Source organism: Macrobrachium nipponense, chromosome 5 (assembly GCF_015104395.2).
Source record: "Macrobrachium nipponense isolate FS-2020 chromosome 5, ASM1510439v2, whole genome shotgun sequence".
NCBI classification, from domain to species: Eukaryota; Metazoa; Arthropoda; class Malacostraca; order Decapoda; family Palaemonidae; genus Macrobrachium; species Macrobrachium nipponense.
In genome coordinates this window covers 12110035-12125034 of record NC_061107.1, presented here as the reverse complement: position 1 = coordinate 12125034, position 15000 = coordinate 12110035, and the positions used below count along the sequence as shown (strand labels likewise).

General features: G+C 32.4%; 1 protein-coding gene across 1 annotated transcript in view; it reads left to right on the top strand.

Moving 5' to 3' along the window:
• Positions 1 to 4798: 4798 nt before the first annotated feature.
• LOC135215964 (metabotropic glutamate receptor 4-like) overlaps positions 4799 to 15000 on the top strand; it is a gene marked incomplete at its 3' end in the record, with an annotated part of 29077 nt that continues 18875 nt past the window's right edge. The window contains 2 exon segments of the mRNA XM_064250920.1: positions 4799 to 5079; positions 12484 to 13331. Coding sequence (XP_064106990.1) covers positions 12785 to 13331 — 547 coding nt within the window.

Here is a 15000-nt window from a genome sequence, read left to right as displayed (position 1 = left end):
TTATTATTTAATTGGTCAATCTCTGCCATCCTTTTCGATTGGGTTGTTTAAAATGTGGGGTTCCGGATTGCATCCTACCTTCTAGGAGTCCTCATCACTTTTCTCACTGTTTGCTCTGTTTCTAATAGCACACTCTTCTGTTGAGTCCTATTATTATTATTATTATTATTATTATTATTATTATTATTATTATTATTATTATTACCAATATATTTAGTAGCGTTATCCGAGGATGAACTCTATTCATATAGAACAAACCCACCACAAGGGCCACTGACTTGAAATTCAAGCCTCCGAAGAGTATTATGGTGTTCACTAGAAGAAGTAAGCGGAGGTAAAGGGAAATAAAGAACAAAGAAATCTCGTTTATTAAAAGAAAAATCTAAATAAATTCTTAAATTAATAAACAGATGAAAAATTTATTCAAATGCAATGAGAACATGTTAGGGTGGTATTTTATAAGTTCCCAGTTTCAAGTGCTGATTTCATCGTGATGCCATCGACTTTTCAGGATCTGTTGTTATTGACAAGAGGTCGTTGTTGACAAGAGGTCGTTATTGACAAGAGGTCGTTATTGGACGAGAGGGTTGATATGGCATTACTGTATGCCATTCATTTTTTAGCCTTTACGTTAATGATAATCAAACTGTAAAGAGTAATGATACTACTTAAACAAGGTTATCCACTACTGCCCTTGAAGAAAGGAAAGATAAGGAAATACAGATATCATTCTATAAGAATATACAGATTTTATGCAATATATATATATATATATATATATATATATATATATATATATATATATGTGTGTGTGTGTGTGTGTGTGTGTGTGTGTGTATTGTATATATATATATATATATATTATATATATATATATATATATATATATATATGTATATGTATATATATATATACATATATATGTATGTAGGTATATATATATATATATATTATATATATATATATATAATATATATATAATTTATATATATATATATATATATATATATATATATATATATATATATATAATATAGATATATATATTTATATAAGTCATATCACATTACCGTGATTCATATACATACATCGAGCTACAATGTCCTTTAATATCTAATTCGCTCCACCTCGGAATTAAAGCTTCACTGACGTTCCTGGATTTAAATGTCTCCCTGGGTTCGCGTCCAGGACCAGGCAAATCTATTATCGTGAAAAAAAATTCCCCTTCGGTTAAGCATATATGAAAATATATTAATTCCGAGGTAGAGCGAATTAGATATTAAAGGACATTGTAGCTCGATGTATATATATTTATATATATATATATATATATATATATATATATATATATATATATATATATATATATATATATATATATATATATATATATATATATATATATATATTATATATATATGTATATATACTATATATATATATATATATATATATATATATATATATATATATATATATATATATATATATAATATATATATATGTATATAGATATATATATATATATATATATATATATATATATATATATATATATATATATATATATATATATATATATATATATATATATATAAATTATATATATATATATATATATATATATATATATATATATATAATATATATATATATATATATATATATATATGAATAACTTGATCACGGAGTATATAAAACGTGATGCTATGTATAGATAAAGGTAAAGTTTTTTATGCCACGAAGGAAAAAATGAAAAAACGAGTTGGCCGAGTACTTTCGGTCCTATTCGGACCCTTTACTGAGGCCTACTGATTTTACAAAGAACACCATAGTCAAAAGAAAGGCTTAATATACAAACTGACACTACCAAATTAGCCATAAGGGTGATTTTCACTCTACAGAGAGGAGGAGGAGTCATTGGCTAGCCACACCTTGAAGGATACCCGCGGTAAACAAGTGATTCTTCCAGAAAAACAGTACATTTTGAAGACAACACGGGAGCATATCAATTTAATATCATGAATTTTTACACAAATTTTCCCAACAAAAATTATTATTAATGAAAAGACGAAAGAATATATATATATATATATATATATATATATATATATATATATATATATATATATATATATATATATATATATATATATATCGAGCAAGAGAAAGAGGGAGAGAAAATATCGAACCAGAGAGAGAGAGAGAGAGAGAGAGAGAGAGAGAGAGAGAGACATAACCAAACGTCAAAAATAAAATGGAAAAACAGACAGCACTCTGGATAAAATTGTTAGAAGCTACAACTCCCAAATAGTCTGACATTAGCAATTGCCTAATGGTGCTGGTAATTATATGCATCCGGAAATGTTTAATTTATTCAGCCCTCTGAAACCCAAACAATTACCCAAATTCCAGAGTAACTTTAAAAAGTAAAGAGTAAAAAAAAAAGTGACAATTTTAAATGCTTTTAGCCTCACATTATTTATCTACGCGAGAGGACATGCTTACGAGATGGTCTTCCAGTTGTATCAATAAATTTGGCTTTTACAGTCCTTATTTATCAAGGAATTGGTTTGGTTTGATCTCTCTCTCTCTCTCTCTCTTTCACTCTCTCTCTCTCTCTCTCTCTCTCTCTCTCTCTCTCTCTCTCTCTCTCTCTCTCTAACGTTTAGAGGTGCATCACACTGAAAGGACCTGAGGCAACTTGAACGAGGTGTAAGGTCTATAAGTCTCTCTCTCTCTCTCTCTCTCTCTCTCTAGCATATATATATATATATATATATATATATATATATATATATATATATATATATACATATATATATATATCATACTATATATATATATATATATATATATATATATATATATATATATATATATCTATATATATATATATATATTATATATATATATATATATATATATATATATATATATATATATATATATATATATATATATATATATATATATATATATATATAGATAGATAGATATAGATATAGATATAGTAGTTATATATATATATATATATATATATATATATATATATATATATACATATCCATATATCTAATCTATATCTATATATATATATATATATATATATATATATATATATATATATATATATATATATATATATAAATATATATATATATATATATATATATATATATATATATAGATATAGATATATATATATATATATATATATATATACTATATATATATATATATATATATATATATATATATATGCCTGTTTGTCTATCTGTCCCTTACTTTTCTTACTTATTACAAATAAGATATCTGTTTTTTTTTTATCTTTTATTTCCCCTCAATCACAATTTTATTTTACTTTTATTAATTATACTTGTTTTATGTATTTGCGTTCAATTCCTTAGTTTATTCAGTTATCTTTTAAATGCTCTCATTTTTCGGAGATGAAATGGAAACTGAATGGCAAAAATAAGTCTCCATCTTTTTCGAATAAAGAGCAAATAAAAAAAAAAGGTATTTTATACCTCTTTAGTGAAATGTAAAACAGTAATAGTCTCCTAAGGTTCTTTGGCTAGTTACGAACAGCACAGGAGCCTAATGGAGTGTAATGCGATTATTACCTCAGCAAAGTATACCCACGAAATACGAGTATATATACCTACGATACTTCGTATAATAATAATTTTATTCCGGAGACGTTCCGAGGTATCGGGTAGGTATCCTATTCTGGGAAGGACATATCGATTATATTCAGTCTGATCTCACAGAATGAGTATTTAGGCTTTTGCAAAATCGCTGGAGGTCACTTTATCTTAGTTTGACATCCATCGCCAAAAAACTCATCAGCTGTCATCTTCTATAAGTAGTTTGACATCCGTCGCCAAAAAACTCACCAGCGGTCATCTTCTATAAGTAGTTTGGCATCCGTCGCCAGAAAACTCACCAGCGGTCATCTTCTATAAGTAGTTTGACATCCGTCACCAGAAAACTCACCAGCGGTCATCTTCTATAAGTAGTTTGGCATCCGTCGCCAAAAAACTCATCAGCGGTCATCTTCTATAAGTAGTTTGGCATCCGTCACCAGAAAACTCACCAGCGGTCATCTTCTATAAGTAGTTTGACATCCGTCGCCAGAAAACTCACCAGCGGTCATCTTCTATAAGTAGTTTGGCATCCGTCGCCCAAAAAAATGTTCAACTGTCTTCTTCTATAAGTAGTTTGACATCCGTCGCCAAAAAACTCATTGGCGGTCATCTTCTATAAGTAGTTTGGCATCCGTCGCCAGAAAACTCACCAGCGGTCATCTTCTATAAGTAGTTTGACATCCGTCGCCAGAAAACTCATCAGCGGTCACCTTCTATAAGTAGTTTGGCATCCGTCGGCAAAAAACTTATCAGCTGTCTTCTTCAATAAGTAGTTTGACATCCGTCACCAGAAAACTCACCAGCGGTCATCTTCTGAACTCAGTTTGACATCCGTCACCAGAAAACTCACCAGCGGTTATCTTCTGGACGCAGTTTGTCATCCGTCACCAGAAAACTCACCAGCGGTCATCTTCTGGACGCAGTTTGACATCCGTCGCCAGAAATCTCACCCGTGGTCCTCTTGTGGACGCAGTTTGACATACGTCTTCTAACGAAAACAACGTCATTCAAGTGAGAGTTCGAGAGTCCCACAGTTACGCTGATAAGCAACGACGATCCTGTACGACAACTTCTCCTAAACTAACGGAGAGAGGAGAGGCGCGTGCAGCGTATTCTGATGTTCAGAAGAGCGTCAGGTCTCGCGGCGAGAGACTGACTGGCTTTAGCTAAGCGAGTGAGCGTTAAAACCGTCTTTGAAGTTCCCACGTCACGAGGATGTGGCTGTTTCAGTGATAATTATTCTTTGCGGCCTTCGGTTACCGGAGAGCTATTATTAATAATACTGGAACCTAGCTCAATGGAGATCATTTTAGTCTTGCCGGAAAGTTTAAAATATTGGAAATGAAGTGCAGTTTCTTTTAAAAGTTACGAGAATTTTTTTTACTAATAATTATCATACTTTGAAAACGTATTCGAGTGGTTGTTTGAAGTAAGTATGATTCATAAGATGACTAATTTTTCAATCTTTTGATAAAAAAGGAAGTTTCAGTTACATGATTATGAAATCGTATACATATTAGAGGAAAATATTAAAGAATTAACTATTTGACAACAAACCATGCATTGTTTGGAAGCTAAAAGGAATTCTTATTTATTCCAGCAATGCCCCAGCAATAATGAATTACATTTTAAAAGCTTTAGGTGGATCATTCAAAGATAAATGCAATATTTTGCGAGGTTTGAAGAATACACTTGACATGGAAGGAAAGTTATACTGTTTTATCAAATAATCTTTAGTTTTGAGTAAGTTTCTATGATCTTGCTTATTAAGAGTTATGCCCTTCCTCTGAAGTTTTTCATACCCACAAATATAAAAAATATGTATGAATATATGTATGCATTTATGTATATAAAATATATATATATTATATATATATAATATATATATATATAAGTATATATATTATAATATAATATAATATATATATATATATATATATATATATATATATATATATATACATATATGTGTGTGTATGCATTAACGTCTAAAAACGCACACATACATACACACACACACACACACAGACACACACACACACACACACACATATATATACATATATATATATATATATATATTATATATATATATATATATATATATATATATATATATATATATAATAATTATATTAGTAAATAATATTAATATTATATATTATATATATAGAGAGAGAGAGAGAGAGAGAGAGAGAGAGAGAGAGAGAGAGAGAGAGAGAACAACAATAATCATCGCCCCACTAATGCTTGGAAAGCATATTTACATAAGCCGTCTTCCTGAAACAGTCCAGAATATCAGCCGCTTAATAAACCTACACTGGAAGCTAATCAGCAGCAAGTAGAACGCACTAACTCCCACTGCATCACTCAGCTCTACCTTGCACACACTCTTTATTCCTTTCTTCCTTCCTCCTAACATATCCTTCCTGAATTGTTCACTCTCCTCGCCTACTTATTATCCCCCATTCTTAATACATTACCAGAACACTTTAAAACTCTCTGAATCATACTTTATCCTACGCTAACCATTTCCACAATTCACTTCCATAAAGTAGAGTTGGCTCAACAGTCTCTTAATGCGTTCCAGCCCCGATTGGCTTAGATGCCCAAATTATTCTTCCCGATGTTTTACACATATCCTGTTACCTTCCTTTCTTCTACAATATAAGTAGTAAACGTAGGTCTTCACTACATAAAATAAATATTTGTCGAATAATTCTACACATGCTCCGAGTTAATCTGCTTGGAATTTGAAATAAAAAAAATCGGTAGAGAAATCAATATGGAAGGAGAAAAGAAGTGAAAAATTTAACCTTTGTCTCACTGCTGCACGTATACCCCATCTTTCTCTCTCTCTCTCTCTCTCTCTCTCTCTCTCTCTCTCTCTCTCTCTCTCTCTCTCTGTGCTCTCCTTGTACAGAAATTATTCAGGATTTCTCTCTCCCCCCTCTCTCTCTAGTACAAGGACTTCATATCTCTCTCTCTCTCTCTCTCTCTCTCTCTCTCTCTCTCTCTCTAGCACAATGACATTATTTTTACGGAACCTTTTAAAGCTCTCTCTCTCTCTCTCTCTCTCTCTCCTCTCTCTCTCTCTCTCTCTCTCTGATCTGATGAAAATAGGACAGTGGTAAAAAAGATGGCAAATGCCTTTTAACTTGGATAGGTGTAAAGTGTTACAAATAGGAACAAACAACCCTCATGCCAGCTACACGCTGCTACAAAATATTGCATAAAAGCTGAAAAGAAGGCACAGAAACTAGAGGGATGCATAAAGAGGCAGTCCAAATACAGAAACAAGGGAACAGTGCTGCTGCTCTACACATCAATAGTTAGACCTCATATTGAATATGCAGTACAGTTTTGGTCACCAGCACTAAGAAAGGACATAAATAGATTAGAAGGAGTACAAGCAAGAGCCACAAAGTTAATTCCATCCACCAGGCAAATAGGTGAACAAAGACGAATATAGAGCCTGAATATGCATGTAGAAACACGACGATTGCGAGGATAACTGATAGATACAACACTTTCCATTGTGGGAACTTCTTTACCTACAAGATATGTGACATATGGAATAAACTGCCACCAGAAGGTGTAAACAGCAACAGTGTGGAAGTTAAAGAGAAAGCTAGACGAAATCATTAGGAAATTATGCTAAAAATTTTCTGTTCAAGAAAGCATATTGAGGGAGAGAGAGAGAGAGAGAGAGAGAGAAAATATAACAAAATTTTATGCAATGAAGGCACTGAGAGAGAGAGAGAGAAGAGAGAGAGAGAGAGAGAGAGAGAGAGGTGGTGTTGGGGTGTTGATTATGGTGCTTCCAGCAATCTTAGTCTGTATCTGGCGAATATGGGAAACGTATTCATTCATAAATCAGCTTAATTAAGGAATGAGGATCATTCTTTGGACTCTAATTAATTTCTAGACATAATGGAATAGTTTGGTTAATCTGTATCACCCAAATGTTCTCAATCTTCAAAACAAAAAATAAATAAATGAAAAAATAAATAAATGACCTTAAACTTCCTTTATTTATGATGGGCGGCAGTTTGGTGTACCAAGATCTAGTTATGTTAAACCATTTGTTCCCATTAGAGCTGGTACATCGCTCAGGGACAGAGTAAAACACACAGACACACACACACACACACACACACACACACAAACCATTAAGTTACTCTATTTCGTACAAAATGGGAAAAACGTTCCTAGGTACGTCCTAATCCAAAGCTTAACGACACCCGAGGGACCTTTTCCCACTATCTTGTAAAAAAAATGTTTTCTCTTCGCTATTTCTTATTTATATATATATATTATATATATATAATATATATATATATATATATATATATATATATATATATATATATATATATATATATACGAAATAAGCGAAGAGAAACATTTTTTTTACAAGAAGTACTAATTTTGTTGCTTATATTTATAATAAAGATTATATTATGAAGTCATTGAGTTAGACAAACCAGCACTTAAATTTAGAGCACTTCCATTATTTGACTTCATACTACAAGATTTAGTGATATTCTCTTTAACTGTGTCGTTACACGGCATTAAGGATCTTGCTTGACTCCAATTAATAGGACGATCTAAATCCCTCTCATATGTACGAATAACGCATCGATATTTCGCCAGTTCTCAGAGAATGTTGGTGATTTTTGGTTCGTTGTGAAAGTGATTTTCCAGTTTGTCCGCCATGATATCTTTTATGACAATTAACCATCTAATATTCCTGTTCTCCTTGTTTACCTTGTAACTTTCGTGTCCCTGTGGTATTCGATTACACACACACACACACACACATACATATGTGTGGGTGGGACACGAAAGTTACAAGGTAAACAAGAAGAACAGGAATACTAGATGGTTAATTGTCATAAAAGATATCATGGCGGACAAACTGGAAAATCACTTTCACAACGAACCAAACATCACCAACATTCTCTGAGAACTGGCGAAATATCGAATGCGTTATTCGTACATATGAGAGGGATTTAGATCGTCCTATTAATTGGAGTCAAGCAAGATCCTTAATGCCGTCCGTGTAACGACACAGTTAAAGGGAATATCACTGAACCTTGTAGTATGAAGTCAAATAATGAAAGTGCTCTAAATTTAAGTGCTGGTTTGTCTAAACTCAATGACTTCATAATATAATCTTTTTTTAATAATTATAAGCAACAAAATTAGTACTTCATGTTTTTGAATTTTGCTTGGGTACTCTTCCACATCTCATGGATTATCCCGGTTTATCTTTTTGTTTATTAACCTTTGACAATCTGGTATTCTTGATCTTTTTGTTTACATTGTAACCTTTTCAACTGTGTTTCATTTGTGCCCCCGAAGATGCGTGTAATTGCTGGTACTGAACTTGCGCCTGTCATCTTCTTGATGCAGCGCAATAGCTAAGTCACTGGTATTCATGCTATTAAGATCTATATATAGATACCTATATATATATATATATATATATATGTATATATATATATATATATATATATATATATATATGTGGTATATATATATATATATATATATATTATATATATATATATTTATATATATATATATATATATATATATATATATATACTGTCATATATATATATATGTATATGTATATGATATATATATTATATATATATATATATATAGGAATATATATATCTATATATATATATATATATCTAGATATATATATAGATATATTAATCACAAATTACACGTATCCATTTATAACAGGAACCACGGAAAAATTTAAGAAGGAACGATGGACACAAGTGCTTGGTGCGTTTGTGTGTGTAAGCACTTAGTTATATCTCTTAATAATATCTACTACAATTATCTAGAATTGATTTTTTTATTCATAATAAACGGCTCCTCTGTCGCCAACATCATCCAAAAAAGGAATTATAAATCTTCGCCCAGAAATCTTTATGGTTATAACCTCACCCACCTGGCTATAAATTAATCAAGTTCACGATTTAAAGTGATTATTTTTAGAAGGATCTTTCTGCACCTTGACCACCCCCCCCCCCCCTTTTCTTTCACATCAACAATTATTTTTCATTCCGCGGGTACCAGAATTTTCGAATGGTTAATTATTGTTTCCCATGGAAATTGAAAACTCAGACATGTCTAAAGCGAAATTTTTCTGAAATTATCCATAACATAAATGAACTTTAGCAAGATTTACGAATTCAAATTGACTGTATATGATTAGCGCTTGTGTTTGCTTGCTCCTCCCAAACGGAATTTATGAAAATGGTAACTTTAATAGAGTACTTGTTTATTTTCTATACGAAAGCAAAGGAGATACCTGGATTTCAAAGCACTAAAAAAAAAAGTGAGGATAGACAAAATGTAAAATTGCATTGCAAGCAACTGCAAACGTCAATGAGTAAGAGTTGATACATAAACAATGTAGTATTAAAGTACTATATATGTCAATAAAGGAAGCATTATGAACAATATCCCTCCGTATTCATATATATATATATATATATATATATATATATATATATATATATATATATATCTATATATATATATATATATATATATATATATATCCATCGCAGTAGTGAATGTATTTCCTCGAGAAAGAAGAAAAACAATTTTCACCAATGTTTATTCACCTCTCTCTCTCTCTCTCTCTCTCTCTCTCTCTCTCTCTCTCTCTCTCTCTCTCTCTCTCTCTCTATGATACTCCCAAATACAAACAAAGATCCATTAAAATTTTTTAAAATTATCTCTACGCAGAATTCGAAATCGACTATTTAACATTTACTTTTATATCCTAAAAAGGCCTTTATCTCTCGTGTTTAAATTTATTCCAGGATGGATATGATAGGGCAATTCGTATATTTCTGTACTCCGACATTAACTGGGAGTTCGTATATATTTTTGTACTCTAATATCAACTGGGACTCGACAGAGATTATTTACGATTATCATACCCAATTCCCACTGTCCAATTCATAGCAAACTTGCTGCTGAAATTTGTCACGATTCTCCAGTTTCAGATAACGAATGCATTGCTGCTTCTCATTCTGAATGCAGGCCCTAATACCAAAGCACAATACCCATTGGAAACTAAATCTCCGGTTGATTGGCTCAAGGGAACATTGAGTGGTCTGACCTTTTGCCTGAGTTTATTGATCAAAACCATACTGTGACAATGCTTCGTGTCTGCTAACGTGCCATTGGCTGGGACTGTTATTCATTTGTTATTTAGATGATATAATGATTTGTAGTTGGCTTTTGTTATATAATATATGTATATTAAGAATCCTACAGCTAAAGGCTTCAGGATTAATTTTTTGTTGAAAATAACCCAGTCGAAATTATGATAATGAATTTGTCAATAAAGAAATATTTATATAGACTGCCTGATTTTATATGTTGGAGAGAGAGAGAGAGAGAAGAGAGAGAGAGAGAGAGAAGAGAGAAGAGAGAGAGAGAGAGAGAGAGAGAGAGAGAGAAGAGAAGAGAAGGAGAAGGAAAAGAAGAAGAAGGAGAAGAAGCGAAGAAGAAGAGAGGAGAGAGAGAGAGGCGAGAGAGATAAGAGAGAGAGATAGAGAGAGAGACGAAGAAGAGAGAGAGAAGAGAGGATAGGAGAACGCGTAAGTATAAGAGAAAGAGTGAGAGGGAAGACGTAAAAGAAAAGAGAAAGCAAGAGACAGAATGCTCAAGGAAGAGAGAGAGAGAGAGAGAGAGAGAGAGAGAGAGAGAGAGAGAGAGAGAGAATACAACGGTCCAAGATATTCATGTGAAGCAGACGAGAGCAATAAAAAAAACCTTAAATCATAAATGAATTCACGTTGAACATTCATTCTTTTGTTTGGTAGGTTATAAATATTTATAGTTGATCTCTCTGAATTTCCAACGAACTAACTTTTTTGCAAATTGTGTTCCGGTGGAAAGTTTAGGATATAAAAAAAAGTACGTTTTTTTTATCGGTCTCGATAATTAGCAGCAAATAAAAGATACGGAGACTCACATCACTCCCCAATATATTCTGACGATGATAATGTTGAATTGTACTTTGAATATTTGGGAATGGCTGTGTGTGTGTGCGTGTGTGTGTGTGTGTTGTGTGTGTTGTGTGTGTGAGAGGAGAGAGAGAGAGAGAGAGAAAGAGAGAGAGAGAGAGAGAGAGAGACTCTCTTCGCAATGTAATTGCTTTCGTGAATATTTTTTCGTCAATTAGAGAGATGATACATTACCATTATTTAATATTTTTCGCTAATTAAAGGAGAGAGAGAGAGAGAGAGAGAGAGAGAGAGGTGAGAGGCAAGGTATATACATTACCATTATTTAATATTTTTCGCTAATTAAAGGCTAATTAAAGGAGAGAGAGAGAGAGAGAGAGAGAGAGAGAGAGAGAGAGAGAGAGAGAGAGATGTCTTTACTTGGTACAAAAGTTATTTCGTTTTATAAACATCCCGGTAACAAACTATTTGGGAATGGCTCTGAGAGAGAGAGAGAGAGAGAGAGAGAGAGAGCTATTTCTTTCTATAAACATCATGGTAACACAAAGGCATACATTAAAACTTTTTCAAAAGTGTCTAAAAAAATATTGATCAGTGGATGAAGTGAAAGCGCCCTTTATAATCAAGAACTATTGTTTTAATAAGTGAGTAAACATCGTATTGTGGAACTGATGTAATCAACAAATAATCAAAGGATGTGGATAGCGATTCGAAATAGTACTTGAGGCGACAGTATAATATGAAGAAAACGAAATTATCATACTACTGGAAGAGAATTAAGGTTTGAATATAACTCACGATAATAATTGCTATTTTAGGTTGAACATTATCACGATTGAAGTGAAGAATATGGCGTCGGAGTTTTGAAAAAGAAAAGAGTTAAAAAACTAAATAAATACGTGTAAGTGAAGAAAGTTCTACAAAATTCTTTAACCAGTTCTAGACATGGATAGATCCTCACTATCCAGTAGCCTTGTTCTAGTAAGCAGATAGCTAAATTGGTAGTTTATTCTTTAAGATATAACAATGGCTTAGATTCAAAGAGGCACAAGAGAGTACAGTTTAAACTAAATTACATCTAATAAACCCACGAAGGTTCCTCCGGAAGGACCAGTGAACATGGTGTTAAGAGACCAATCCCATTCCTTCCTCGTCGTCATCGTCTCCTTCACCTGTATCTTGGGGAACCTCCTCCAAGCCGTCAGACCCGCCCCGCCTTCTGAAGCTGTTCCCTCGCCCTTCTCCCACCTCCTGGATGACCGCCAGAGACTCCTGCTGTACGAGGAGCTCTATTATAACCTGACCCTCCACAATCACAAGGACAGAAAACCTGGCGGTGGTGAGACTCTGAGGACTAAACGCCTGACGGAGAGTCGAACCTTCTCCCTGATCACGAACCGAACTCGCCCTGCCAAAAAAGTGGTGGTTATGGAGGGGGACATCCTTTTGGGGGGACTCATGATGGTGCATGAGAGGGGCAATGAGGAGGTCTGCGGGACAATCATGCCCCAGGGTGGGGTACAGGCCTTAGAGGCGATGCTCTATACTCTAGACCACGTCAATGGCATGGAGAGCTTCATCCCGGGAATCAAGATCGGGGCGCATATTCTCGACGACTGCGACAAAGACACCTACGGCCTCGAGCAAGCTGTCGATTTCATAAAAGGTAAGAGAAGACGTGCAAATCACTTACAAAAGATTCTTCTAGCAGGTTTTTTCACCACTCAGTTAAGAGCGCTCCTTAATTTTTCTTCATCCTAATGTATTCTAATGTTTTATTTACATTTTTATCAATTTGTAATTTGTAAAGTAATTGTTTCATTTCTATTACCTCTCTTTTGTCTGTATTAAGTTAGCCTCTGTAGTTTCTTTCAAAGGAACATCATAATATTATTGGGAAGCTTGAATTTCGAGTCAATGGCCCATGTGGAGGCTTTGGCTGATATGAATAGAGTTCACTTTCTGAATAATAATAATAATAATAATAATAATAATAATAATAATAATATAATAATAATAATAATAATAATATAAATAATAATAATAAGAAATAAGAAGGATATAGGATATGCCAGTGGATATTGTACCAATACTCATATAAACACTAGGCACGATTCCAAGATCCCTGAAAAAGAATCTGGAAAAAATAGAGGTTGAAGTAGCTCCAGGACTCATGCAGAGAGTGTGCTCCTGGAAACAGCGCACGTAGTGAGAAAAGCAATGGACTCCTAAGGAGGCAGGATGAAACCTGGATCCCCACACTATAAGTACCACCCAGTATAATTGGAGGACTGTGGTGACACACCCCCCGCTACAGCCCCGCCCACAAAAAAATAATAATAAAGCCATTTCTGATCATTTATATTTAAAATTTGTACCATAAATAGTTTTTGTAATATTTATTATTTCTGCAACGGTTTGCGTGATGGACTTAGCAATATGACCGTCTATTTGTTAACATAAAAGTATATAATTTTCTAGATGCAGGTCATTAAATAACTTTTGAAGTCTACGTAGAACTGTAAATTAAGCCTTATTTGACATAAGTTCCTTATGACGGCTTTAAACAAATGACTGCGACGACCAAAATATTCTGCTCTCGTAAACAAACGCCATTTTGTTTTTCTTCTTTTTACTTCTTTTTATTTATTAGTAATGTCGTAACGTTTGTCTCCGTCAAAGATGGCGGCTGTAACCATCTCCACAACTTCTCTCGCTCTCGTTGCCTAACGAGTAATGATGAAATAAATTGTTGGAGATATTCTCTCTCTCTCTCTCTCTCTCTCTCTCTCTCTCTCTCTCTCTCTCTTTTGGTCCCTACACCCGTAGATCATAGTGAAATAGATATATATATACAATATATGTATATATTTATATATATATATATATATATTATATATATATATTATTATATATTATTAACGTATATATACATATGTGCATTATACATATGTATATCTATACAAGTACATATATATATATAAATATATATATATATATATATATATATATATATATATATATATATATGTATAGTATATGATATATATCTATATATATATATATATAGTAGTATATATATATATATATATATAAAAATATATATATATATATAAATATATATGATTAAAGGTACTGCTAATTCTAACAATTCACCAAAAATATGGTTAAAAGGGAATCAGTCAAAACATACATTAATCAAATTATGATTATCTAAATGAAGTATTTTGATCTGAATAAATAATTGTAATATATAGCTTTGGGTATTTATTAACCAAGAGATTTGGGAATTTCAATAAAATATACTTTACTTGCGCAAAAAAAACTAGAGTATT